This window comes from Peromyscus eremicus, chromosome 2, assembly GCF_949786415.1.
Source record: "Peromyscus eremicus chromosome 2, PerEre_H2_v1, whole genome shotgun sequence".
Classification (NCBI taxonomy): Eukaryota; Metazoa; Chordata; class Mammalia; order Rodentia; family Cricetidae; genus Peromyscus; species Peromyscus eremicus.
In genome coordinates this window covers 155,889,790-155,917,445 of record NC_081417.1, presented here as the reverse complement: position 1 = coordinate 155,917,445, position 27,656 = coordinate 155,889,790, and the positions used below count along the sequence as shown (strand labels likewise).

At 51.2% G+C, this 27,656-nt stretch overlaps 1 protein-coding gene across 1 annotated transcript in view; it reads left to right on the top strand.

The window, feature by feature from the left end:
* Positions 1 to 26,456, top strand: part of Tnfrsf1b (TNF receptor superfamily member 1B) — a 33,628-nt gene extending 7,172 nt beyond the window's left edge. The window contains exons 2-10 of the mRNA XM_059256274.1: positions 9,652 to 9,754; positions 11,864 to 11,992; positions 13,251 to 13,403; positions 13,830 to 13,923; positions 14,236 to 14,459; positions 14,958 to 15,035; positions 15,565 to 15,599; positions 18,980 to 19,187; positions 25,187 to 26,456. Coding sequence (XP_059112257.1) covers positions 9,652 to 9,754; positions 11,864 to 11,992; positions 13,251 to 13,403; positions 13,830 to 13,923; positions 14,236 to 14,459; positions 14,958 to 15,035; positions 15,565 to 15,599; positions 18,980 to 19,187; positions 25,187 to 25,500 — 1,338 coding nt within the window. The 3' untranslated portion in view covers positions 25,501 to 26,456. The remainder of the gene's footprint in view (positions 1 to 9,651; positions 9,755 to 11,863; positions 11,993 to 13,250; positions 13,404 to 13,829; positions 13,924 to 14,235; positions 14,460 to 14,957; positions 15,036 to 15,564; positions 15,600 to 18,979; positions 19,188 to 25,186) is intronic.
* The last annotated feature ends 1,200 nt before the right edge of the window (positions 26,457 to 27,656 follow it).

Sequence of the window (27,656 nt, the reverse complement as noted above, 5' to 3'; positions counted from 1 at the left end):
GGCTTCTGTCTGCTGCTGACAGAGCCAAGGTTCCTAATTCGCCTGTCACCAGCTGCTCCCTCTCACACTGCCTGTGCCTCTGGCCCTGAGCCTGGGTCCTGCTCCTTCCTGCTCTTTCTGGCAGGAGGCCAGTCCTCCCCACTCTACCCCGAAGGCCTCCATGCTTGCCTCCCTATGGCTGGGCCTGTGGTCACACCCTCCTCACCTTCTCTTGTCAGCCTTTTGTCTCCCCACATTCTGCCCTCCTGCAAGAACTCCGGGAGCACTTTCCCAGCCTTGAGTCCCAGAACATAGCAGACTGGAGATGAGTGGATACCAGCTGGAGGCTGGAGGGACTGGGGACAGGGCTAGACCATCTAGCTGGGGCAGGAAGTTTGCTAGAGTTAACGACACATGAGGCTGTGTGTCTGTGGTCAATTTGTGAAAGAAGTAATACCAGTCCCATTAAACAATTGTTGGGCCAGGTGTGGTGGATTGCATATGAAATCCTTTGGGAGGTGGAAGCAGGAAGATGGAGAGTTCCAGGCCAGTATGCCTTTAAAAAAACAAACAAATAAACAAACAAAAAACAACTATATTTCTGCAGGAATTTGCAAAACACCTTATTGTATCAGACCCAGGAAGTATGTACTGTTGTCAGGTTCATTCTACAGAGAAAAAGACCTTTGTTTATTTGAAAATACCATAAACAGGCTAGGGCTGGGGAGATGACTCAGCAATTAAGGGCACTTTCTGCTCTTCCAAGGACCTTGGTTTGATTCCCAGCACCCACATAGTGGCTCACAACCATCTGTAACTCCAGCTCCAAGAGAACTGATTTCCTGGGGCATCAGGCACACACATACATTCAGGGAAAACTCTCATACACATAAAATTAAAAACAATATGTGAGATGGTAGTGTCAGATGCTGGGAAGCACTGGGAAGGCAGAGCCAGGCGAATCTCTGTGAGTTCGAGGCCAGCCTGGTTTACAAAGTCAGTTCCAGGACAGCCAGGGCTACACAGAGAAACCCTGACTCAAAAAACCAAACCAAAACCAACCAACCAAACAAACAAAAAACCCCAAGAACAACAAAAAACAATAACAACAACAAACGGGCTGGGGAGGTGATTCAGTGATCAGAAGTACCTGCTGCTCTTGCAGAGGCCCCGGGTTCTACTTCCAGCACCCACATGGCAGTTAACTGTCTGTAACTCCAGTTCCAGGGGATCCAATGCCCGTTCTGATCTCTGCAGCATCAGGCATGCACACACATGGTCCATAGACGAACATGTAGGCAAAGCATTCATACACATAAAAATAAATTCATCTTTTAAAAAATGTAATAAATATACAAACAAAAACACAACAAATAGGGTCTGGGGATACAATTGTACAAGAAAGAAGTCATGCTTAGTGTGTATAATAAATTAATAATTAAATTATTTAGTTAAAAAATAAACCCACAGGAAAATAATTCCTTCAAGATGCCTGCTAATTAGGGATGTAGTCTGAGTTCAAAGCCAAGCTTCCTTCCTCCAGTGCCTGTTGCCAACTACCACACTCTCTCCCCATTAGGAGATGGGGCAATGGGAGCCACTGATAGTTTGGAGGTGGCCTGGGGCAGAGAGTAGATGAGCTGGTCATTCTGGCCTTCGTGTGAAGGGCAGATGGGGTGGAAAGGCTAGAGGCAGGGAGACACACTTAGGAGGCTGTAGTGGTGACTCGGTGAGGTGGGAACGGCAGAGCAAGGGAAGGAGTGGGAGCGTTGAGAGAAGAGGAGGCTGGGGGTCAGGGCATTTTTTCCTGTATCTCCATCTTGTATCGAGGATAACTGTCCAGCCTGAGCTTGGTCATTGTAATTGGCTGGCCTTGAACTCACTGTGTATCAGAGGATGACCTTCTTTCTGATGCTCCTGGCTCCCCATCTCAGTTGCTGGGATTACAGATGTGCATTACCAGACCTGGCTTTTTCATGCAGTGCTGAGCATGGAACCCAAGCTTTCACGTGTGCTAGGTATACACTCTACCAACAGAGCTGCACCCCAACCTTTTCTGGGTCTTTCATGGTCAGCCACAGGAACAACCTTGCCACAATCAACCCTGGCCGCCCACTCTGACTGGGGTGGACTTGAAGCTGGTGTCTGCAGTGTCTCCTGAGAGCCAGGCATGGGTCTGATGCATCGGATGCATGGAGCCCTTCCATCCGCAGCCAGCAGGGTGGCAGGCCACTGCTCTTGCTAGCAGACATGAGAGGGCCATGCTTGCTCATGGGCCTACTGCTCTCCCCAGCCAAAGCCCAGCTTCTGTCCTTAGGGATGCAGAATCACACTTTGGCTACCACCCAGCTGTGATGGCGGTTGGTTGAGGCCACTACTTGGACCATGATCTGAATACCACCCTTCAGTTTTTCCCTAGAAACTACCTTGTCCATTCCTTGGCCAGTTCTCATGTGGGCCAAACTCAGCTCAGTGAATCAGAAATTAAATCTTTTGCTTTTGTTGATAAACGCTGCATTTATTAGACACCTGCTCTAGCCACGTGCAGCACCCAGCCCTTCACCCCCACAGGCTCAGTGAATCACAACACCTGGTATGGTGGGCATGGCTCTGTTCTTATTTTGTGGATGCCAAAATCAAGGTGGGAGAATAAGAGAAGGGGAGTCCAACCAGGTCCTGGCTCAAGGAGAGATCACAGTAGGGTGTCAGGGGTGACACAAGAGAAACAAAGTATTAACCTGGGGAATATAGAAATAGCCCCAGGTTGTCACAGGAGCCTCTTGGAGGGATCTGGCTCTCATCTGGGGTTCAGAGGTTTATATGAGAATAAGATGTTGGTGGGGGTGACTCTGAAGAATCTGAGGGGTCTGCTCTGCAGAATGTGTGGCCAGAGGTAGCAACAGGGGTCAGGGTGTGGAAAGAGTGTGGGAGTCAGATGCTCTGTATCTGTATCAGGTGACAGGTGAGCTGGAGAGATTTTTGTTCCAGCCTGAGGGCAGCAGGAACTGCTGAATACTTTTACGGAGGGCCAGTCTTGGAAGCAGGAAGGTGGCTTACGTCTGTCTGCAAAGGGGCATATGCTGGGGACCAACAGGGAGGAGACTAGCTGACAAGAGTTGCCCAGGTGAGGAGAAGAGCCAGCAGGAGGTGGAGAAAGCTGTACCAAAGGGCCTCAAGGAGGTGATAACGGAGAGAGTGGGACATTCTCTGTCACCAAACTGAGCTCTACTTGGAGGCAGAGACTGTGGCATGCAGCTTGAAGCCTGGCCCTAAGAACCGGATCCCAGCATGGGTTTCCTGTCTGCTGCAGCTCACTTCTGAAGCTCATCACTGGCGGCAGCTTGGAGGAGGGATGTGTCACCCCTGGGCTACCCACCTGTGATGTGGTTGGTCCTACCTGACGACAGTGCTCTTTGTTTCCATGATGGTTGACAGGCCTGGCCGCCTAGGCCTGCGTCGCTGTGACAGCCTGGCTTGATGTGGCTGTACCCTCATAGTCCATGGGGCTCCTGTAAATCTCCAGGGTCAAGACTGAAATGCCCACCCCCACCCCGCCATGCAAATGATGTGGTCTCTCCAGCGCTTGAAGATAGCTTCCGGCTGTGTGTGGGGGGTCCTTGGGCAGATGCCTGTCCCCAACAGCTGTCTCGTTTACCCTGGGATGTGGTGGCTCTTTTGTCTGGAAACACCATTGAATTGTTTACCACCCTGTGAAGCAAGACGAGACCACAGGGTGTGAGGTGCTTGCTGCACGAACACGAGGACCTGAGTTTGATCTCTAGAACCCATGTAAAATACCAGGTGTAGCACATGTGTGGAATCCCAGTGCTGGGGCGGTGGAGCTAGGTGGATCTCTGGGCTCACTGAGTGGCCAGCCTAGCCAAATTCATGTGCCCCAGGCCGAAGAGAAACCTTGTCATGAAACTGAGGTGGACAGTGCACTGAGAAGAGACCACACAGGTTGCCCTCTGGCATACACATATGCACATGCACCTTCTTATATGCACTCCCATATGCACACAGAGTACAGCTACATGTGCACCTGCACATACATGGAGAGGTACCGATTCATGTTTGCCCTCCCTGTATAGCCACATGCATGTGCTCCTGCACACACACATGCACACACACACACACACACACACACACACACACACACACACACCACAGGGTATAAAACTGTCCGAGCCATGGAGGTGGATGTAGATATAATGAGCTCCCTCTCAGTCTTCACCCGTGTTGAACCTCCTGGATCCTCCGTTTCTGCACTGTGAAATGGGCTTTGTCTTAGTTACTTTTTGATTGCTGTGAAGAGACACCATGACTAAGGTGATTTACAAAAGAAAGCATTTAATTGGGGGCTGGCTTACAATTTCAGGGGGTGAGTCCATGGAGTGGAGCATGACAGACAGGCAGGCATGGCACCAGAGCAGTAGCTGAGAGCTTATTTTGATTCATAAGCATGGGGGAGAGAGAGAGAGAGAGAGAGAGAGAGAGAGAGAGAGAGAGAGAGAGAAACCTCTTGACATGCTTTTGAAGCCCCCTGCCCCCACCATGTTACGCTTCCTTCCACAAAGCCACACCTCCAAATCCTTCCCAGAACAGTTCCACTAACTAGGGACCAAGCATTCAAACATATGAACTTAGGGAGCCATTCTCATTCAAGACGCCAAAGACTTATACTGACCTCAATGTTTGGTTCAAAGATAAAAATGTAGAAATTCATATGAGCGTGCCCAGACTGGCACCTCACACAGTGGGTACTTATCCTGGATCTAAGCCTTACTAGTCCGTCTAGCTCATACAAAGGGTGGTGGAGGTGGGTGCATACTCTTTACCACAAGCTGGAAGCTCTTCCATGTCACCTTCTCCATCCTGTCCCATTCCTGCCTCAGTGGTAGATCCATGCCCAGGGGTCTTGCCATCTATCATCCGTTCATCTCTCAGTCTGTCCATCTATCCATCTATGCATACATCTATTCATCCATCTGTCCATCCATCCACCTATTTACTCTTCCATTCATCTCTTTCATCCTTCCTTCCTTCCTTCTATTTCCATCTCTTCCTCCCTCCATTTTTTCATCCATCCATTTCTCCATCTATCCATTTCTTTATCCACCTCCATCCATTTATCCTTTTTGCAGCCTCTGTCTACCAGGTACAGTAGGTGGTTAATCCATATCTATTCAGTGGGTGCTTAATCCTTACCACCCGTTTCCAGTTCTGACCTGGCAGGGGCAGGGGGGAGGGGGGCTTGCCTTTTTTTGGCAGAATTTCTCTGTGTAGCCCTGACTGTCCTGGAACTCTCTCTGTAGACCAGGCTGGCCTTGAACTCACAGAGATCCTCCTGCCTCTGCCTCCTGAGTGCTGGGATTAAAGACACGGGCCACCTCCCCACTCCCTGTTTGGGATTTTGTCTTTTGAACGACCAGCTCAAGTCAACACGCTGACGCACCCAGAGCCATTGTTCATTTCCTCATTTCTCAGTGTCAGATCCCCACGACTGCGGGTGGGGGCGAATCTTCATCTCTCCAGTTCAAAGCGAAGATTGGAGTCCCCTCAGCCCTGTGAACCTCAGGACTTGTCCACCCCCTCTCTCGCCCCATCCCAGTTTGCATGGTCCCTGCCGTGGCCCTGAGGCCCAGCGCCTGGGGCTGTGTTTGGGAGCTCTGGGGACCTCCCCCGCTGGAGTGACCTTTCGTTCTGCGTTGTGCAGGGGCTTTCTGTTCCTCATTGTTTAGCCCTGACGAGGTTGTGGTTTTGTTTTTTGTTTTTTGTTTTCTCTGTCCAAGAGAATAAACAGGCCTCAAACTTGTTGAAGGAGGGCTGGGCCCCTTTGCTAGCTGCTGGCACTGGAGTCACACATAGCTGAGGAGAAGGCACCAGGAAGCTTATTCACAGTGAAGCTGGGGACAAGGAGGGCCCTGGAAGGCAGGAGCAGAAGGCCATGGGGTCCAGCTGGCTACCAGGAGCCCTTGTTCATGGGCGGGTCAGTGAGACAGTCCAATTTGGCCGAGGCAAGGCCCTTTCCCATCAGGCCCTCTGGGTCTGGCAGGAAGTTGTCCCCTAGCCAAAGCAGTGTTTCTCTGGGCCATTAGAAGATGCCCAGGCCCCAGATGAGTTAGGGGCTCCCCTGGTTACCACCACCCAGGATACTTGAGGGGATTAACTCTGGGCTGGCAGGGATAGGGTTCCCATGAGATCCAGGCCACATACAGCCCGGGTTTGTGGGAAGGGAGGCTGCTGTTTGAGGAAGTGGAGAGGGTGGGGTGAAGGGAGAAGGTACTTAATTAATGGGACAGTTTCTCCAGGAAGGCTAGTCCGGGAGTTTTGTGGGGGACACTCAGGCCCTCTGTGTCAGTTAGCATTCTGTGGAATGATAGGTGTAAAAGCAGCTAGGGCACTGTGATTTCTGGGGTTCAGGGCTCCCCTAGGTCCGCTCTGTGTGTCCTTCCTCACTCCCTTCCTCCAGCTTATCTTGCTTTGTCCAAGGGATGAGAAATCAGACTGCATGAGTACAGCAGAGGATTCTCTGATGCCTGGGGAGAGTTCTTTCTTGTTTTTCCTTTTCTCTTTTTGAGCAGTATGACTCCCTGGCCCAGAGACGCCCCCATAGGTGTGGAGGGGGCAACCAGCACCACTGACACCCTTTGCCTTGGACACAGGCAGTGTGGAACGCCCTTATAGTGGGTGCTCAGCCCCAGTGGATCCTTTTGTCGTGAAATGGAAGGGAGAGGCTCTGAGACTTCCCTCACCCAGCTGCCTGCATGACCTTCCTGGAGCAGATGGCTCTGTTGGTGGACTCAGAGACAGGCCAGGATGGCAGGTGCATTTCTGTTCAGGCTTCTTGGCTCTAGTGCGGAGAGTGAAGACCTCTCCTCCAGGAAATGACATTGGAATCACTCCCCTGTTCAGGGTAGCGGCTGCTGATCTCCCTTTTCTGTCTGGCTCTGGGGGTACTGCGTGAGCATGAAAACAAGGTAGGTTGTCTGCATTGCCCTGGACAGTGGTCTGCAGAGGGGATGCACTTTGAAGGCATGTGTGGACTTTGGCCAGAGGGAGCATGATACAGGTAGGGCACAGGGGCAGGACCAGAAGAGTCAACAACTGTCCACATCAGGGAATGCTAGTCCCTTGAGTCATGGCCCCTGGTGGCTTCCAGCTGGTATCACTGAGTGGCCTGGTGCCTGAACAGGGAAGAACACTGAGGGAGTAACTCACATGTTACTTGCTGCTGAGACCACTGGTCAGGGTAGTGATGCTCCCCAGACAGTGCTGGGGGTGGGGAGGGAAGGCGGAGGGCAGAGCCACCGCCCACAGATCCTGGGAATTTGTCCCGTCGATACATACCAGATGAGCCCAGTATTATAGGCAGCACCTTCTCTGATTGACTTGTTTACAGCTGCTGTTCAAGGGAACTGATCAGTGCCTTTGCTGTGATAGTTGTTAGATATTTTGTGTATCTCTCTTGCTCCCGTGGAGTTCAGTCAGGAACCGAAGTCCAGAGAGGTAGAGACACTTGCCTGTGATCGTACAGCTGATAAACGGCAGAATAAGAAAATGAAACCATGACTTTCTAACTCTCTACCTTTATCTGAGAAGTCAGGGGACTTGTCACGGTTACTGGTTCAATAAACGTTCATTGAGCTCCTATTGACTGTGTGATGGAGGCTGTTGGTACAATAAAAAGTATAAGCCAGCCCTCAACTTTGACCTAGAACCACCCCCTGGTCATTTTCAGGTGACGTCAGCAGGAACTTCAAGGACTTTGGGTGTGTGTGCACACCCTCTTTGTGCTTGTGGATCCACTCCTGTGTTTGCTCATGAGCTCACATCCTTGCAGAAGTGGCTAACTCAGGCTTGTCCCCGAAGGCTCAGATTGCCATCCCGTCTTTCGGAAGGAAAGCCGGAGCTCAGGCTGGTCTCCAGGGTCCTGGGACAGGCACAGTGATGACAGTTGCTGCTGCTGCACATTTCCCAGGGCCACTTGGAGATCTGAGGGAGGGCCCTGTGGTTCTCACTGCTGGTTCTGTGCCATGTGGGTGCTGTTTTCCTTTTCTCTCCTCCCCGTCTGTCTGTCTTTCACAATTATTTTTTTTTTAATTTTTTTTTTAAGATTTATTTATTTATTACATATACAGCATGTATGACTGCAGGCCAGAAGAGGGCACCAGATCTCATTACAGATGGTTGTGAGCCACCATGTGGTTGCTGGGAATTGAACTCAGGACCTTCGGAAGAGCAGTCAGTGCTCTTAACCTCTGAGCCATCTCTCCAGCCCCACAATTATTTATTAAAAAAAATAAAAAAAATGCGAGCGTGCCCGAGTATATGTATGTGCGCCACATGCATGCAGGAGCCAGCAGAACTTAGAGGTAGAGTCCGATCCTTTGGAACTGGAGTGGCAGGCAGTTGTGAGCAGCCATGTGGGTGCTGGAACCGAACCCAGGTCCTCTCCAAGAGTAACAAGAGCTTTCAACCACTCAGCCATCTCCTCCGCTCCTCCTCCCCATCATTCCTGACTTTGCTGCTCTCTCAGTGGAGGTACTTGGCACAGCCATTGAAAACACAGGCAAGAGAGGCAGACAGGACCCAGGCTCAAATCTGTCACTGGCTCTGGGACCTTAGGTGAGTGATGAACCCTCTTTATACTCCTGTTTCCTTTCTATACAACGGTCATGGTCCATCTTGGCTGGTTGTTGGAGAACTGCAATAATACACCCACTTCAGGTTCAGTGTCCAGAAGCAGAGAGTGAGGCATGGCTTCTTGTGACAGGAGAAGGCTCTCAGGCAAGAGGGTGGGGAAGCAGGATGTGGCAACAGGGCCACATGGTTGCCAGCCAAGAGGTATGGGCGTTGGTCTTGGTTTGAGGTCAAGGTATTGCCTCTCAGTTGGAAACTTGTCAGCCAATGCTGAGACCATCCTCCTGGCAGTGGGAGTCTGAGTAGGCCCGGGACCCCCCAGTGGTCCAAACCTTCTCAGCCCAAAGGACTGCAACACCGGTGTGAGGAAGCACACAGGCTTGTCCCCATCCTGTTTTAACTTCCTGAGGCAGCTTTGCCATGGCCTGTGTCAGAAGCTTGGGTCTAGAGGTGACAAGGTCACTGCCTCTTTGCATCACAGGTGTCAGCATGTGAGCATGTGTATGTACACTTGCACGCATATGCATGGGTGTAAAAGGAGACACGTGCCCTGTCAGAACAATGACATGAATGTTGGAAGGGCCGTATCTATGTAGAGAGAGCCCAGAGGAGGAAGAGCCTACGTTGGGTCTAGGGGAGTCAGGGGGTGCTTCTGGGAGGAGGCAAACCTCAGCCAGAAGGACACAGGGACAGACAAGCAGGCATTCTAGAAAGAGAGCAGCTTTGTGTGGAGGACCTTTTCTTGGTGACCAAAGCCACTGTCTTCAAAAACTGCATCTTCTCTGAACCCTCCTGGGACTCACCCAGTAAGAGGAGAGGCCTAAAGTAACCCACTCCTGGCCCAGCACCTCCATCTGCAGACACAAGTGTGCCCTGCTGAAGAGGGAGGCCAAGAAGGGAAAAGGCCAGGACTACTTTCTCAAGCCTTCCTCCTCCTCCAAAGCAAGAACCCATCCATGAGACCTGATGACCGGTGTCCTGGAGCCCAGAGTCACTGTGCTGAAGGCTGCCTTACTTGCTCTCTTCCAGATTACCTTGACACCCTACATTCCAGAACCTGGAGTCACATGCCAGGAACCAAAGGAATACTACAACAACAATGTTCAGATGTGCTGTGCTGCGTGTCCTCCCGGTGAGAGGCAGATGTTGGGTGTTTGGACGGTGATGTCATGGAGGGAATGCTTGTCCAGGAATGGGGAAGAGGGCCTTAAATTCTCACTGGGCTGCTTCTAGGGACATCTGTTCTAGGGCCAGTTAATCATCTTGCCCTGGGCTTTTGCATATACTGTCCCCTCTGCTCAGTACACTTCTCAATACCTCCTCTCAGTTAACATATACCTACATTTTAGACCCTGTCTCCATGACCAAGAAGCCTGCTCCATTCTGCAATGATGGCCTGGTTCTTCTCTTAGCCTCACTATATGCTCCTCTGGAGTAAAGACTGTAGCTTGGTCCCTGTGGAATTCCCAGCACATGACTGGCCCATATAGGTGTCCTGTACCTAATTATCAAGTGAATGAATGTGTACCCCTTTCATAGATGGTAGATCTGAGTAGCCCCAATGGGGAGGACTGAGTAGCTAGCCTTCAGTGCTGAGTAGCCAGTCAAGTGTATACATTCACTTGAGTAGTATCCATAATGCACCTACTGTGTGTTCAGTCTGCTGGCATCATAGCAGAATGTCGGGAAGATATTCCTGATCTTCATCCTCATGGAGTCTACTTTATTTCTTCCTTTTTTTTTTTTTTTTTTAGGTAAGATTTATTTGTATTTTATACGTATGGGTGTTTTGCCTGCATGTACTTTTGTGCACCACATTCACACAGTGCCCCTTGGAGGTCAGAAGAGGGCATTAGAACCTTCGAACTGGCAGTAGGGATGGTTGTTAGTTACCATGTGGGTGCTGGGAATTGAACCCAGGTCCTCTGGAAGAGCAGCCAGTGCTCTTAACTGCTGAGCCACCTCTCCGGCCCATGTCTGCTTTCTAATGGAGGACAGACAGATTACCTAAGAGATGATGTGGTGCTGCCTGCCAGGAGGTGCTCTGATGGAGAGAAGACTGCACAGGCTGGTGGAGACAGACAGACAGACAGACAGACAAGGTTATGTGCTCCTGATGACACTGAGTGGTCCAGGAAGGTCTCTCTGAGCTCTGCAAAAGGGACCAGAGCAAGCCACACAAACATACAGGAGACAGCAGGCAAGGAAGTGAGTGGAAAGCCCCAAAGCAGGAGCCTGTTTAGTGAGCTCAAGGGACCTGGAGGTTGCTGTGTGTGGGCCAGAGTAAAAGAGGAGAGTGTGATGGGAGACAGGGATGAAGAGATGAGGGCTGGTGAGACGGCTCAGTGTGTAAAGGCACTTGTTGTGCAAGCCTGAGGACCTGAGTTTGATGCCCTGAACCAATGGTGGAAGTAGAAAACAGGTTACACACACACACTGAACCAATGGTGGAAGTAGAAAACAGGTTACACACACACACACACACACACATAATAATAATAATAGTAATAGTAATAATAATAATAATAATAATAATAATAATAATAATAATAATAAACAACACTTGATTAAGATGAGCAGAGTCACCATGAAGAATTCAGATTTTTATTTACTGGAGGTTCTGTGCCATTTGCTTGAGACCCAGTGAGTAGGAACACAGGAGCATGTGTACACGTCACCCTCCACAGTCACTTTGAGAGCCCCCAGGGGACAGTGGCTTTTCTGTTGACTAGCAGAGAGTCTTTAAGAAGTTATGAGCTTAGAATAGCAGTGAATTTGGCAGAAAAGGAATAAGGGAGAGGAGCTGGCTTCAGAAGAAAAATATAAACACCTTCAAGGTTTGCCCTGGTGTTCTCCCATCCTCCAGACTTTTAGGGATCCCTTGGCTCCGACAGGCTTCCAGGTCCGACATCCTTGTTGCCACCTTTCCCCTATGGTTCATACACCATGATGGAGAATTTTAACCAGCCATCGAGAAGACAAGAGTTAGCAAACCAGTTCTTTCTGAAGTGTCATTGACTGACAGTAGGTTTTTCTAGTGTGGTGTTTCAGCTACCTGGAGAGAGCAGAGAGGAACCTATGCTCAGAGGTGGAGATGGCTAGAGCCCAACAGATGTGTGATGTCCCGTGGAGGCGCCGATGCTTCATCAAAGGAGCTTCCTGGCTGGGTTCAGAACCCTGGAATCTAAGGTCTTGCTGGAGACCTGTCTTCCACTGAGACCCCTGGTCCTTGTTTTCTCAGGCCAGCATGTGAAACACTTCTGCACCAAAATCTCAGACACAGTGTGCTCCGACTGTGAGGACGGCACGTACACCAAGCTCTGGAACAGGCTCTCCACGTGCCTGAGCTGTGGTTCTCGCTGTGGCTATGGTGAGTGGCCTGAGCGGGATGGTCCTAACACCTTCCCTAGTCACTAGCCCTCCAGCCTAGGAAGGTGGAGAGAGTTACCCTGGGCCAGTTGTTTTCGTCTTCTGGGACCTGAGTGGCTGGGGCCTGCTCTTTACCACATGTATACATTTATGTGGTTAGAACCTGGGGCGTCATGCAGGTAATACAAGTGCTTTTTAACTGAGCTACACCAATCCCCAGACCTTTTAAAATTTTTTTAAAAGATTGTTTATTTTTATTGTGTGTGTATGGGTATTTTTGCTGCATGTAATACCCATGAAAGCCAAAACAGGGCATCAGATCTTCTGGAATGAGTTACAGATCTTCGTTAGACATTATGTGGGTCCTCTGCAAGAACAGCCAGTGTTCTTAATTGGCAAGCCATCTTTCCAGCCTCTAACTTCAATTTTATTTGCAGGTTTTGGGAACTGAACATAGGGTTTTGTGGTGCTCTATCACTAGGCTACATCCTTTCAGAGCCCTTTACTTTTGAGACAAGAGCTTGCTCAATGGCCCAGGGTGGCTTTGAACTTATGAACTGCCTGCTTCAGCTTCCTGGGATTACAGGCCTGAGTTCCCAGAAGCAGCTTTAAATTCATTTTGTTTGTTTGTTTCATTGTTTGTTTTTGTTTTATTATTGTTGTTTGTTTTTGTTTTTTCAATACAGGGTTTCTCTGTGTAGCCTTGGCTGTCCTGGAACTGAGCTAGCTCTGTAGACCAGGCTGGCCTCAAACTCACAGAGATCCACCTGCCTCTGCTTCCCGAGTGCTGGGATTAGAGGCTTGTGCCACCACCTCCAGGCTGTTTTTTTGGAGATGGGTTTTTGCTAAGTTGTCCAAGTTGGCCTAGAATGTTCTACTAGGCCCAGGCTAACTCTAGATTTACAATCATCCTTTTGCCTTAGCTTCCCTGGTGTTGGGATTACATGTGTGTAACACCTTGCCTGGCCACTTACAGATGGCATTTTCCTTCTTGATCCCACATCTTCATTTGATCTCTGAGGTGGGTGGAGGGGAGGGGAGGGGCCGTCTCTATGTCAGAGTTGAGGATGTAGAACATAGGAAAGCAGATTGTGTATGTTTACATTGTGGTAGAGCTGGGGTCCAGACAACAGCCCAAGGGACGATGTGGACAGGGTCCTTTGGGCCTATGCTGAGCGAATGACCAGCTCTGTCAGGGAAGGCAGATCAGGTGAGTGGAGGTAGAAATGACCCTGGCTGTCTGTCCTTCCCTCCTCCAGACCAGGTGAAGACCCGTGCCTGTACTAAACAGCAGAACCGAGTGTGCGCCTGCAAAGCTGACATGTACTGTGCCTTGCAAACAAATACTGACAGCTGTCGACAGTGCCTGAGGCTGAGCAAGTGCGGCCCTGGCTTTGGAGTGGCCAGTACAAGTAAGGACCCCTCTTCCTTTCCCACGCGAACATCCCTGAGGTGTCACAGACGTTGACCTCTCAGCCTCACCTAGGAACCTACCCAGTGGCTGCCAGACGCATCTGTTAGGTACTGCCTAACCAGCACTCCTGGTTAGGCACCTGCTGCACATTAGGGTCTAACATAGATCCAGACATGAGCCATAATAAGCCCTAAGCTGGTAGGAAATCAGATGAGGCAGGAAGGTAACCCTGGAAAGCAGGCCCATGTACGTGTATGGGCATGCGTGTACATGCATGTGTATATGTGTTTATTGCATGTGTACAGACATGGCTACATGTGTATACATGTTAAGGGAGAGAGTTGCAAACAGGCCTCTCTTGCGGCCCCAGTGCTAGGATACTCCTCACCTGGTTGCATGACAAGCTCTGGATTTTCTCTTCAAGGATCTGCAAATGGAAACGTGGTGTGCAGGGCCTGTGCCCCAGGGACGTTCTCTGACACCACATCATCCACAGATGTGTGCAGGCCCCACCGCATGTGAGTGTTGATTTCCTGGGTTCTGAAAGAGCAGGGAGGGTGGCCCCTGGGTGACTGGGGCCCAGGATATAGGACAGCTTGTCACCCATTGTCTCTGGGGCTGGATGCTGACATGACAGGAGCATGGAGGCAAGGCTGGCTAGGGTGACTGGGTGAGGGTGGGTGCAAGTGAGTGGGGGTAGGAGGGGGTACTGCTAAGAAGGCATGGCTCACGGTCACTGATTAGCTGTTGACATCCTTGTCTTCCGCCTGGCTCCCTGGAGTAAGCTCACTGTCCTCTGTGGCCTCCTGACCGAACCCTTCCTCCCTCAGATGTAGCATCCTCGCCATTCCCGGAAATGCAAGCACGGATGCAGTCTGTGCACCCGAGTCCCCAGCCCTGAGCACCGTCCCAGGAGCAGTCTACATATCTCAGTCGGAGTCCACAAGATCCCACCCCCTGGAGCCAGAGCCAGAGCCAGAGCCCAGCCAAACTCCAACCACCGTCTTTGTCAAAAGTGAACCGAGCACCACGGGTGGTATCTCTCTTCCAATCGGTAAGTCCCTGTCTCCAGAGTGACGCATCCAGGCTTGCAAGTGCACAGTCTGAGCTACTGGGGAGGCTGAGATAGGAGAATTGCAAGTTCAAGGCCAACCTGGGCTACAGACACTTTCTCTCCCTCCTTCTCTGCTCCATTTTTGCTTTTCGACGGTTCCCTGTGGGCGATCCTGGAGGCCTGGGCTCTGTCCTTCAGAGCATATACAGGTGTGAAGGAGCTGGGTCTCCAAAGGCCTGATGTAGTCACAGGGAATTCCTGGGTTGGATAAATGTGAACATAGGTTCTGGTTGCTGGTTCTGATGAACCCATTACTTCCTGGGGTTAGGATAGCACCAAGCTGGAGGCCCCAGACTGTGGCCCTCTGGCTGCCTGTGGTTTACAGATATTTATCTTTGGTTCAGCCCTGAATTTGAAGACCTCAGGCTGGACTTGATTTCCAGCCCCAGCTCCAGCCACCTAGCACCTTCATTTCTGAGTACCCTGCCTTCTTCCTAGGTCTGATCGTTGGGGTGACAGCTCTGGGTCTGCTGGTGTTAGGGCTGGTGAACTGCCTCATCCTGGTGCAGAAGAAAAGTAAGGTTTTGTTCCATCCCTGTTTCCAGCCTCCCCGCTCCCCCTCACTGCTTTTCTGGGTGCCTCAGGTAGGGGGCGTGTCTAGTACAGAGCACTACACTATCACAGACTCAAATGGATCTGGAGACTGTAGTCCCTTGTTCCCTAGGAGCTTAGAGCCTGGGGCAGAAGGTACATCCTCTAACCTGGCCACTGGAAGGCAGTGTCGAGGCTATTCCAGGGGACTGAAGTTCAGGATTCCTATACAGGAAGCCTGGGGTCTCTAGGATTCTGTGAGCTTGGCTGGCTTTCATGAGCGGAGTGTGGTTGAGGCAAGGCTACAGCACAGGCTGGGCTGGGGTACTGGAGAGGGGGTTGCAGAGGGTAGTGGCTAAGAGTAAGGTGGGCTCATCTGTGGGCCTTACCTGGCAGGCAGCTCCTCCCTGGGCTGGGTCCACTCCACCGGCTCGACCCTAGCCATGCTGTGTCTGTTAGGATAGATGTGCTGAGGAAGCCCTGCTCCTGACTTGTTCCTCTCTCTTCTTTGTAGAGAAGCCCTCCTGCCTACAAAGAGAAGCCAAGGTGGTGAGTATCCCTTTGTGGTCCTCCTCTTCCTCCTCCTCCTCCTCCTCCTTTCCTCATCCTTCCCCTCCTCCTCCAGTTCCTCTTCTAGGGTGCTGGGTCATCACACAAGCAGCATTGAATGGGTATGGTGGTGCACACCTGTAATCCCAATAGCCGGCACAGGTAGAGGCTGGAAGATCAGGAGTTGAAATGCTCCCTCAGAGCCAGCTGACGTCTAGCTGCATTCCAGCTGGGAAGAAACAGGCCAGCTCTTCCCTGGCTGGGCATAGCTGTGCTCTTTTCCTGCGCTGTACCCGACTCCTCACTGGTCCCCATGAGTAGGGCACCTCATTATATAGATTAAGAAAGGTAGGATTAAAAGCTACTGCCACTCTTGAAGGGTTAAGAGTTAGGTCTGTGGTATGTTCTGGGGCTCAAACCTCTGAGCAAGTGGATTTGGCAGACACATCAAAAGCTGTCTCAAACAGACCTCTCCCAGCAGGGCTTGCTCTCCAGTATTAGTCACCAGGAGCTGGAGAACCTAGATACTACCCTTTGCCCAGCCCTGTACCCCGTGAGCGGCCTGCCTCGGGGCCCTCTTGGGAGCCAAGTGGGTGGTGTCCTCATGTGCTAGAGTGAGGCCATCAGGCAGGATCAGCAGTGAGCGACTCAGCTCCTACTCTGCGGGCTAGGAAAAGTAGGGTTATTTAGAAAAAAACAGCACGTGAATTCATCCACGCTGCCCCTAGTCATGCACATGGCCTCATGTTTAGTCACCAGCAATTGTTGGGTACTGAACTCAGGCCAGCACTGTGCTGAAGTCTTACAGATTCTTCCAGCCTGTCTGTGACACAGTCTGCGTGATTATTGACCCCAACTTTACAGTCTTGGGACACATGGCCCAGACACTCTTAAGTAACTGTCCTGAGGTGTGGCACAGCTGACAGATGTGGCCTGGAACACAAACCTTAGGAAAGTATCTCACTTTCTAGGATATAAATACTGTTCCACTCTCACTCACGCATGCCCACATGGCTCTACACAGAGAGACACCCTTAGCTCCAAAGCCTGCAGGATCCAGCCTTGCTTCTGCCAGTCCCAGCTCCGTGTAACAGGCCCAGGCCCAGAAATGATGTAGGAGGTGTCAGGCAAGCTGAGGTCCTTGGTGCTCACTCAATGGGGTTCCAGCCTGAGTCACAGGATTGTGATGGTGTCTGTACTTGAACACTGTAGCTTATGGCTCTGAGTGGGGAGGTGGCTGTGACCTTTGGGTTTTTTTTTTTTTTTTTTTTTTTTTCTGCTTGGCTCTAGCCACAGGCAGAGAGGGGAAGGCCCAGCCAGAAAGGCTCCTTCTCAGGAGCTGGTGAGTGTGACATTTATGAATGCCTCTGTAGGGCTATAGGGTAAGGCTGGGCCCAGGGTCAGACTGTGAATTCAGAATGCCTTCCACCCCTTCCAGACTTGGCTACCTGGCTGGCAGGACTCCAGGGGAGGCAGGAGCATGCAGCGTGCTTTGCTTCCCCATGCTGGCCTGGGTTTTCCTGCTGTGGCCAAGCTAATGTAATTCTGAGCACAGGAATCACCTTCGGTGGGCTTTTTTGGCCTCTTGGGGACAGCTTGTGCCAGATCCTTTCAGTCCACAGTCAGAAGCTATGGACTGGGCGGGAATCAAGGCCACAGGACACACTTGGGCGTCTAGGAAGGCATAGCAATCGTGAGCAGGGCCCCCAGATGGCATTTCAGTGACTCTAGAGAGCACCAGTCACAGGAAGTATGGCCAAACTATTACTTCTGCGCAGACTACACCTGGCATTGTGCCTCCCTCTGGAGGAAGGCCAGGGGTTGCCAGCCCCGGCCTGGTCACTTTTCCAGCTGGTATGGACAGACAGTGGCCTTGGAATGGTATTTCCAGGTGTCCTCAGCAGGGGTGGCTGTGAAAATGGATTTTGTGTTAAGCCTCTGGAGTTGAACCTCAGACACCCAGAAAAGGCATGGTGAGTTTTAGCTTGCTGCACTGTATCCTAACCATGACCTCAGGCAAGAAATCCAGTTTCCACATCTGTAGAGCCAGGGCGGAACTAGGCTAGACTGAGCTTCTGAAAGAGCTGAGGTAGATGTGTCTCAGGTACTGTACTCGGCACTAGGTACTCAGGTCATGTACGGTTTTGTCGTTGTTACTCTGTAAGAAGCCGCAGGGAAGCCACAGAACATCCTTTGGGTGAACCGTGGGAAGGGGGAGCTGAGACAGGCCAGTGAGGAGCCCTGTGAGTGGCCTGGGGGAAAGGGCTCCATGAACTGGGCTGATTCATTGAATGGAAGGAACAGAGAGTAAAGGTGTTAGCTTCCAGGACCAAGTCTGGCCCTGGGGACAGCTGCCTAGACCCGCCTGTGAGTCAGGAAAGCCACCTTCTGCCTTTCAGCAATGATGGTGACTCAGTTGCACCAAACTTGTTTGTTTATGGACACTAAAACTCATACTTTAGGTTTTGGGAATTTTTTTATTTTAGACAGGGACTCGTGTGGCCCATATTGGGCTTGAATACTGAGGATGGCTTTGAATTTCTGATGCTCCTGCCTCAGTCTCCCCACTCAATCAGTGCTAGGATTACAGACGTACACCACACCCCGCTTACGTGGTGTTGGGGACTGAACGCCCGGCGCATAGTCTTTCGTCCCTTCTGTTCTTGCAGAAAACATGAGTTCAGGTCCCAGCACCCCATCAGATGGCTCACAACCACCTGTAACTCCAGCTCCAGGGGATCCGATGCCCCTTTCTGTCCTCCAAAGACATCTGCACGCACGTGTACCTGCTCACACTAAGACACAAACGTATACACACAATTAAAAATTAAAAAAATAAGACTTTTTTAAAAAGAGAAATGTTACTATCTTTTTTTTTTTTTTAATTGGAACCATTTAAAAGCATGACAGTCATTCCTGGCTGGCAGGCTTTGCCACCCAGTGAGTGGTACTTCTGCCAAGTTCTTATAAACAGTGTCCTGTGCAGGGCTTATAGCACCCCACTATCCTTGAAATTCCCAACTGTTTAGTCTTCACAACAACCCTAGGACATAAGCTATGTTGTTCCTTTATACATGTAACATGGAAGCCCAGAGAGGTTAGGTAACTTTTCAAGATCACACAGCCAATGAGTGGTAGAGTTATGATCTTAGACTCAGGTGGTCTGAATTCAGAATTCAACTCTTAGCAGTCAGGCTGGGGACATCTCCCTACGCTGACAGACGACCTTCAGAAAGTCGATTTTTCCGTTTCCTCATGTGGACTGAGGGTATGGAAACAACGTGTGGTGTGGGCAGAAATGTGTAAGCTGTGGGGTGTGGGTGACGGGGGTGACGACAAGTCACCAGCAGGTGGTTTAATATTCTCCCCCTTCCTCTCAGCCTCACCTGCCCGATGAGAAGTCCCTGGGTGCCACAGGCCTAGAGCAGCAGCACCTGTTGACCACAGCACCCAGTTCCAGCAGCAGCTCCCTGGAGAGCTCAGCCAGCGCTGGGCACAGGCGGGCGCCCCCTCGGAGCCAGCCCCAGGCAACGGCCACAGAGGAGGCCCGAGGGTCTCAGGAGGCCTGTGCAGGCTCCCGGAGTTCAGGTGAGAGGCAGGAGCTGGCCCCCTCCCACTCTGTGCAGATAGAGTTGAAAATAACCCAAGAGGGAAATGTCTTTAACGCACCGGGCAACCGTGATGGCTGGTAGTTGTGGCTCTCAGTCGCTGCCTGTCTTGGGAGGAGATCTACTGCATTTCACTCGTTCTGAAGAGGGTCCGGGCTCACAGTGCTCAGCACAGCTTCTATGGAGTGTGTGGATCGTGTTCCCACCGATGTCAAGTAGCAAAATCTTGAGTCAGACCGCTGTAAATTGGGTTCGTGTGCATTCCTTGCCTAACCTCTGCTAGTGGCCTGGAGTTGCCCTGTGGGGCTAGCCTTGGCTGCCCCCAGCTTCCTTCTGTTCCCTGCTCATGGGAAGTATAGCTACTTTGGATTCTAGGTTCAGCCCCACCTTGCTCTGTGTTGGTCCTCTCTCTGCTCACCCTTCTGCCAAACACTCTGGCTTTGTCTTTCAAGTCTCTCATATCCGTGGGGAGCACTCCCGCACCCCACCCCATGCTGTCATCCCCAGCTGGGGTGGCTGTTCCTCAGGAATCCCCAAGGCCATGCCTCTGTTCTACAGGTCTGTCTGTCTCCTTCCTCCCTTTACTGGCTTGTGTGATTCCCAAAAGCCAAGATCCTGCTTACATCCACGGGCCCAGCACTGGTCTGGCTAGATTTTGTTTTGTTTTGTTTTTTTGAGACAGGGTTTCTCTTTGTAGCTCTGGCTATCCTGGAATTCTGTTTGTAGACCAGGCTGGCCTTAAACTCAGAGATCCACCTGCCTCTGTCTCCTGAGTGCTGGGATTAAAGGTGTGTGTCACCACACCCAGTTGGCCCTGGGAAGCTGTGATACACCAGGCGTTTTGTCTTGGATGCTTTGCCTGCACCAAACACCCTGCCTGTCAATACAAAGAAATAGTTACCGTTATTATCCCATTTTCCAGATGAGGAAATTGAGTCCTGGAAAAGTTAATCACCTTGTTAGGAGCACACAGTTAGTATACACAAGCACCAGGAGTCTGGGCTTGGGCTTTAGAGCTCTGGAATTGGGATATGAGTAAAACAATTTCTCCAAGTCGTCCCCCCCCCCCCCCCCCCCCCCCCCCCCCCCCCGGTATTTCAAGACAGGGTTTCACTGAGCAACAGGCTGTCCTGGAACTCACTCTGTAGAACAGGTTGACCTCGATTATGTTACTTTTTTTTTTTTTCCGTAGCTGAGGACCAAACCCAGGGCCTTGCGTTTGTTAGGCAAGCGCTCTACCACTGAGCTAAATGCCCCAGGTTGGCCTTGATCCACAGAGATCCACTTGCCTCTGCCTCCCAAGTGCTAGGATTAAAGGAGTCCTCCAAAGTTCTTTAAAAAATATATAGATTTTTTTTTAATGTATATGGGTGTTTTACCTGCATGCATGTCTGTACACCACGGGGGAAGGCCAGAGAGGGTGTCAGATCCCCTGGAACTGGAGTTACAGATGATTGTGAACTGCCATGGTGGATGCTGGGAACTGAACCCAAATCCTCTGCAATACCAAGTGCTCTTAACTGCTGAGCCACCTCTCTAGGCCTGTTCTTTGGAAGTTCTACTCGCTATAGCTCACTGAGGGTCACTTGGGGCCAGAGGCACAATGTGGGGACCTGGTGCATTTACTTGGTGTGCACCTTACCTTATAATCTAGGATAGCGACGCAGTTGGTACCTCTAGTGCCCACACTGGAGTGAGTCCCTGGTGGGGTTCCCCAGAACCCTGGGGTTTCCTTTGTTTTGTAGTGGGAAGGTCAGGCCCACTGGCCTTTGTCTACCCCACCCCACCCCAGCAACACTGGCTAGTGGGGCAGTAGAAGTAAACATGACCGTGAATTTGGTTGTTAACTCAGAGCAGCCCCACTGCCCTGGAGGCCATGAGAAGCCGAGCAGGCTCCTTAATCCCACGAGCCTCTGTTTCCTCATCTGGTGATGAGCCACGAACCCCCTTGGCATGCTGATGAGAGACTGCAGCATTGTGGCCGCATTGGCATCTGACGGGATTGACAGCTGCTGCCACAGCTGCCTCCCCCACCCAGCCTCCCCCACACCCACATTCTGCGGCTACAGTGACTGTTGTGCCCGGTGCTTGCCGGTGCCCATGCAACCTTCTCTGCCTGCAGCACCCCTGCCCCCTGCCTACCCTCGGGAGCACTCGTGTCTGCTTCTGTTTTTGCCGTCTGAGTCCCCAGCCTCACCAGCATGTGATGACTTGTCGGGGCCTCTCAGTACACGCTGAGGGTTCCCTGGGCTTGGCCTGGAACAGAGCAGATGGCTCTCCACATTGGTTGAGTATATACATGTGCTCAAATAGAAACGTGAGTTCATCTCTCTTGGCTTCCCTTCTCCCATTGGGTCCCACTGTGGCTTCTTCCTTGTCCCCCGAGGATGTCTATCCATCCCCTTTCTCCTCTGTTCTCTGCCCTCTCCTCTTTCTTCTCCTAGACGTTCTGTACCCCATCTCTCTGACCTCCCCATTGCTTTGCTCTCCCCTTCTCCCTCCCTCCCTCCCTCCCATTGACACCTCTCTCTACTGTGGGAGACTGTCAACCCCAGAACCGTGCCCACCCACCACCACAGTGTCTTGTGCATAACATGCAAAGGCCATGGTGACTTTGCGTGACATTTGGGTGCTGGGGAGGCCCAGGATAGAGATTGCTTTATGGTCCCTTGATTTCAGCTCTTCCTCTCTCTGGTGCATTTGAGATTCCTCTGCGCACAGTGGTCGGCTTGCTGTGTTCTTATCTAAGCTTCCTTGATCTCCAACTTCCAGGAGCCAGGCTGAATAGCCAGCTGGCACTGCTGTTGGCCCTGGCAGGTTCTGGAGAGCCAGCAGCAGCAACAGCAACTGACATGCAACTGACGTTTGGGAGAACCGTTGTGTGGCAAGACCCTCATGTCTGCCCCCTGCTAGTCTGGCATCCACTCCTCACCAACTTAGGAAACTTAGATGCCCAGAGGGGCCAGGCAGGAAAATGGATGGACTGTCCCTGATGTCTGTTCTGTCAATGGCTTCTGCTTCTGTATATCCCAGTGGTAGGGACCAAATTTCTTGTGTATGGTAGACAAGCCTTTCCCGCTGAACTATGCCTCCAGCCTGGGGCTTTAAACTACCAACCAACCTCTGAAGTTTAAAATTCGGCAGTCAGTTAATTTAAAACATTATCATCACCGGGTGGTGTTGGCATACACCTTCAGTCCCAGCACTTAGGAGGCAGAGGCAGGAGGATCTCTAATCTATAGAGCTAGTTCTAGTTCAGCTAGGGATACACAGAGAAACCCTGTCTTGAAAAGCAAACAAATAAAACAACAACGAAAAATCAAAACAAACCAAAAACACCACCAACACCAACACCAAAAAAAAAAAAAAAACAAAAACAATCCACTATCATCACCAAAATCAAAATGTACTTAGGCTAGTTTTGGTCCATTTAATACATGTCCCCATTAAAAGTCACTAGGAACACAGCATGAACTGTCAGAAAGTCCACATGCCCCATGATTCCAGGTCTGGGATGTGGGGAGGGAGACCAGGTGATGGACAGGGAAGGAAGCAAATGTGTTCAGAGCAGGGAGGACAGACAGAGGCTAATTGGAGAAAGTGACGTTGAGCTAGGCCTGAATGACAGGAGGGAGAGCCTGTGAACAAGAAGAGCTTTCCAGGCTGAGGGAATAGCATGTGCAAAAGTCCTGAGGCCTGAAGTGCTCAAGGAGTAGCAGAGAGCCCAGTGCAGCTGGAAGGCCTGTGAGATGTTGGAGCATCAGGGGCGTAAAGAGGATGGGTACCAGTTTATGTAAGGCCTCATGGGCTCTGTCAAGGACCAACAGAGGAAGTGACCCCAGCTTCAAAGGGCCAGCTTGGAAACCTGCAGAGGATGGGGCCGGAGCCAGGATGGGGCAGAGGCTGGTCATACAGTCCAGAAGAGTGGGGTGGAGGCCTGCTTGGCTGGCACAGGGCAGGCAAGGAAGCTCAGCTTACTTTTTGAAGGTAGTTATTGGTAGATTGGTTATAGAACACGACCCAGACATTGCCCCAAGGCTCCAAGTCTGAGCAGGGTGGACGGTGGCACTGTGGAGTGAGCAGAAGGGTGATTGGAGATGGAGGTAAAATGCAGGTGTTTTTAAGAACCCAAATGCAGGTGGTTTTTTTTTTTGTTTTTTTTTTTTTTTTTTTTTTGGTTTTTCGAGACAGGGTTTCTCTGTGTAGCTTTGCGCCTTTCCTGGAACTCACTTGGTAGTCCAGGCTGGCCTCGAACTCACAGAGATCCGCCTGGCTCTGCCTCCCGAGTGCTGGGATTAAAGGCGTGCGCCACCACCGCCCGGCCCAAATGCAGGTTTCTTAGGTGGATGGTTAGGGGGAGTCCTGATTACTCTTACTCACTGTCTCCAAGAGCTATGGTTCCTCAAGAGATAAAGCAATGACCAAGACTGTCATCTTTGCTAGGAGATATGCAGCATCATTGAAGCCTTTAAAAACATTTATATAAGATTTATTCCTTTTTTTTTTAATCCTATGAGTGAGTGTTTTGCCTTCATGTACATCTGTGTACCACATGTGTGTCTGGTGCCCATAGGAATCAGAAGAGGGCACCAGACCCCTTGGAACTAGAGTTACAGATCATTGTGAACCACCATGTGGGTGCTGGGAATCAAACCTTGGTCTTCTGGAAGAGCAGCCAGTGCTCTTGATCACTGAGCCATCTCTCCAGTCACACTTCTTGTTTTCTTCTTTTTGAGGCAGAGTCTTACGTAGCCCAGGCTGACCTTGAATTGGCTGTGTAACCAAGAATAACCTTGAACTTCTACCTCCCAAATGCTGGAATTTTAGGCATGTGCAGTGATGCTGTCTATGCTGGGAACTGAACCCAAGGTTTTGTGCATGCTAGACAAGCACTCTACCAATTGAGCTACATCCTCAGCCCTACTGTACCCATTTAACAGCAGAGTAAACTGAAAGAAGTCAAGTGATTGGCCAAGATTGAGGAACTCAGAATAGTCAGTCTGCTAAGAGTGGGCATCCCAGCCTCAGTAGTAAGGACAGAGTACCAGCAATCCCATCTCAGCTTCTAGATTCATGAAATCCTAGAGGCAGCTGTGGACAGTAAGGAATTCACTGAGAACAAAGATGTCTCTGGAGTCAGGGGCTCATCTCCAGGAAGGAACAGTTTCCAGAAGGAACAGTTTCCAAGTGGCCACGGATACTGTGCCAATGACAAGAGAGTTCTCACCGTTTGGTTTGGTTGGTGGTGTGGCTGTAATGGTCGACACCTTTCACAGTTCAGCAGTTGTGGGAGAATGTTCTTGACCAGTCTTGGCCATGGCCAGTCTCCTGCAACTGTTTCCTGTTTACATGCTGGGTTCTCTGCTAGGGCACAGCTTCTCTCTGTCTCTCTTTCTCTCTCCCTCGTGCGTATAGGTACAGGGATGCTAATGAACCCATGTGTCTGTGTTAAGAGGACAACCTAGATGTCATATTTGGGATGCCATCTATCTCCTTAAGAGTTTCTCATTGGCTTGGAGCTCACCAATTAGACTAGACTGGCTGGCCAGCAAACCCCAGCCGTCTCCCTTTCTCTGCCTCCCAAGTACTGGGATTACAAGTGCCTGCCACCACGTCCAGCCTCTTTATGTGAGTTCTCGGGGATTGAACTCAGGTCCCTGTGCTTACGAGACAAACGCTGTACTAACGGAGCCATCTCCTCAGCTCAAGGCTTTGTTCTTCTTGGAGCACTTTTGTCTGATTTAGATGATTGTCTTCTGTCAGCCACATGGAGAGTTGGGCTGGGCAGCTGGGAGGTGAGCAAACAGAGGCACATGGGGGTAGGTGACGTGTCTGATGCCATAGTAGAGGGGAGCTAGCATCTTTGGTCTCTTGGTCCTTGGCCTACTGCTCTTCCCCACCATCTTAACTTGCCTCTGGGACAAGAAGCAAACTGCAAAGACACCCCCAGACTCACAGCTCCCATCTTGTGCTTCACAGATTCTTCCCACGGCAGCCACGGGACCCATGTCAATGTCACCTGCATCGTGAACGTCTGTAGTAGCTCTGACCACAGCTCACAGTGTTCTTCCCAAGCCAGCACCACAGTGGGGGACACAGATGCCAACGCCCCGGGATCCCCGAAGGATGAGCAGGTTCCCTTCTCCCAGGAGGAGTGTCCTTCTCAGTCCCAGTGGGAGACCCCAGAGACACTGCAGAGCCGTGAGAAGCCCTTGCCCCTTGGTGTGCCTGATGTGGGCATGAAGCCGAATCAACCGGGCTGGTGTGACCAGGTTGCAGCCAAAGTGGCCTGACCCCTGCAGGGGCAACGCCCTGTGTATGGACCCCCAATTCTCCTAGACCCTCAACCCACAGGACTTTACAACTCTTTCTGGGCCCATTTCCCTTAGTGACCTCCCCAGCCCCACTTGCAGGTCAAGTGAGGGTTGAGGCAGCCAGAGTGGCGGGAAACTCTTGCCATGGTGTTCTATGGGGCAGTCCCAGCAAATCCTTGCTCTTCTGTGACCTCTGGATCTCCTGGGCTCTGGCCTGATTGTGGCTTCTGAGAGGTCCCAGGATCTTTCCCTCCCAAGGAGCTAACATCCTCATCCATACGCTTGGAGAAAGGATAGTACAGCTCTTCAGCCTGAATGATGACATCACAGGACAATCCCAGCAGGAAAGGGGAAGTGGTGGCCTTGTAGGGCACAGGGGCCCTTGAGGTTAGTGCTAGACTCTTGGGAAGCACCCCCTTCCAAACTATCACAGTTCTTTTGATGCAAGAATCAGATGTACAGAGGCCCCGATAGGCAAGGTTGCTCTGCTATAAGGTGCTGGGGCTGTAACTCAGTGGTAGTGTGTGCTCTTAGCATGCCCTGGGTTCGATCTCAGCTCCACACGCAGAAAGTAAGTACATGCAGCAAACAGCTGGTTTACGTCCTCTGCCCTTGACCTTCACTCCCGTGGGCACACAGAGGGTTCCAGTTCCTCCCTGCTGGCCTTCTAAGGAGCCCTTCCAAGGCCACACCTTCTTTTCAGGGAATCTCAGGGACTGTAGAGGTCCCAGGCCCCTGCAGCCACCTGCCTCCTCCTACCTCAGCCTGGACCACTCCTTCTAACTCCCCAACTGCTTGGTACTGTACCCACTGTGACCCTGAGTGCATGTCCATGCTATGCATTGTGGATTGGAACAGTGCATGGCATCATTTGAACAGCCCATCTGGAAGCAGCTGAAGCCAGCTGTTTTGCCAAAGGATTCATACCCATTTTCTAATCATGCCCAGATCTGGAAGGAAAGGGTTCAGGAGACTCCTTAAGAGGAAGTTCAGTCTATGGTGCTTGGATTCCATGTTCACAAATTCCATTGGATATGAAGTTGGTAGTTAAACTATTGGAGGCCTGTTACCATGGAGACTCGAAAAGCACTCTGGAATCGAGATGTTGTACTCATAAGACCTACAGGACCTAGTGGTTAGGTCTCTGCGCTGCAACAGACCGGAGAGGCTATGGAGCACGTCTGTCCCCTGGTGGCCAGTGCTGGGATGACTTCGGGCTTCCTAGGCAACAAAAGCGTGAATTAAAAGGACTATTTCTGGGTGTTGCCTCAGCTCGTGCTTGTGTGGATCCCAACACGATGTGCCAAGGAGCATTTGCAGTGTATGCTGGACAAATTCCTGCTTATAAATGCTTTTTGTTGTTTTTCACACTGATCCCTGACTGTGTCTGGGGGGCCGGTTTGGGGTTTGTCTGTGGTCCTGCTGGCCCACCTCCAATATGTGAGGAGAGATGGGGTCATGGTTAGTGCGGTCCAAGAGGTCCATGTAGTGAATGGCTCTGGAGCCCTCACCCCACCCCACCTTTACAGCTGCTCTTGCTGAGAACCTGGCTGTCTCCCACTACAGTTGTAGCCTGTGGATGCTGAGGGAGCTTCCAGCCGCTAGTCACCAGGTATGTTCCTGTCTCCTGCCCTCGTACCTAAGCCTGGCCTCTCCTCATTGTGCTCTGGGAAGGAGGTGGGTTCTGCCATCTGGCAAGCCCACACCACAGGTCAGAGCAATGGCTGTATCACAAGCCCATCTGTGGGTGCTTAGAGCAGCTCAGCGCTCTGTGAGCAGAGGCGGGGCCAGGGAACAGTTAGGAGTAGTTACCTCTGACACATTCCTGAGGGATGAGCAGTTTTCCAGAACCTTTCTTTTTCTTCGTGTGTGTGTGTGTGGGGGGGATTGGTGGGGTAAGGGGCGTGTGTGTGTGTGTGTGTGTGTGCGTGTGGTGTATGTATGTGTATGCATTTTTACATATATGTGTGGGGAGGCCAGAGGTTGGTTTTGGGTGTTCTTGGTCACTCTCTATCTAATATATTGAGGCAGGGACTCTCCTCGAAACTTAGAGTTTGCATATTTGGCTAGTCTAGCTTGCTTCAGGTATCCCTGACTCTGCCTCTGGAGTGCTGGGATTACAGGCAGGCTGCTGG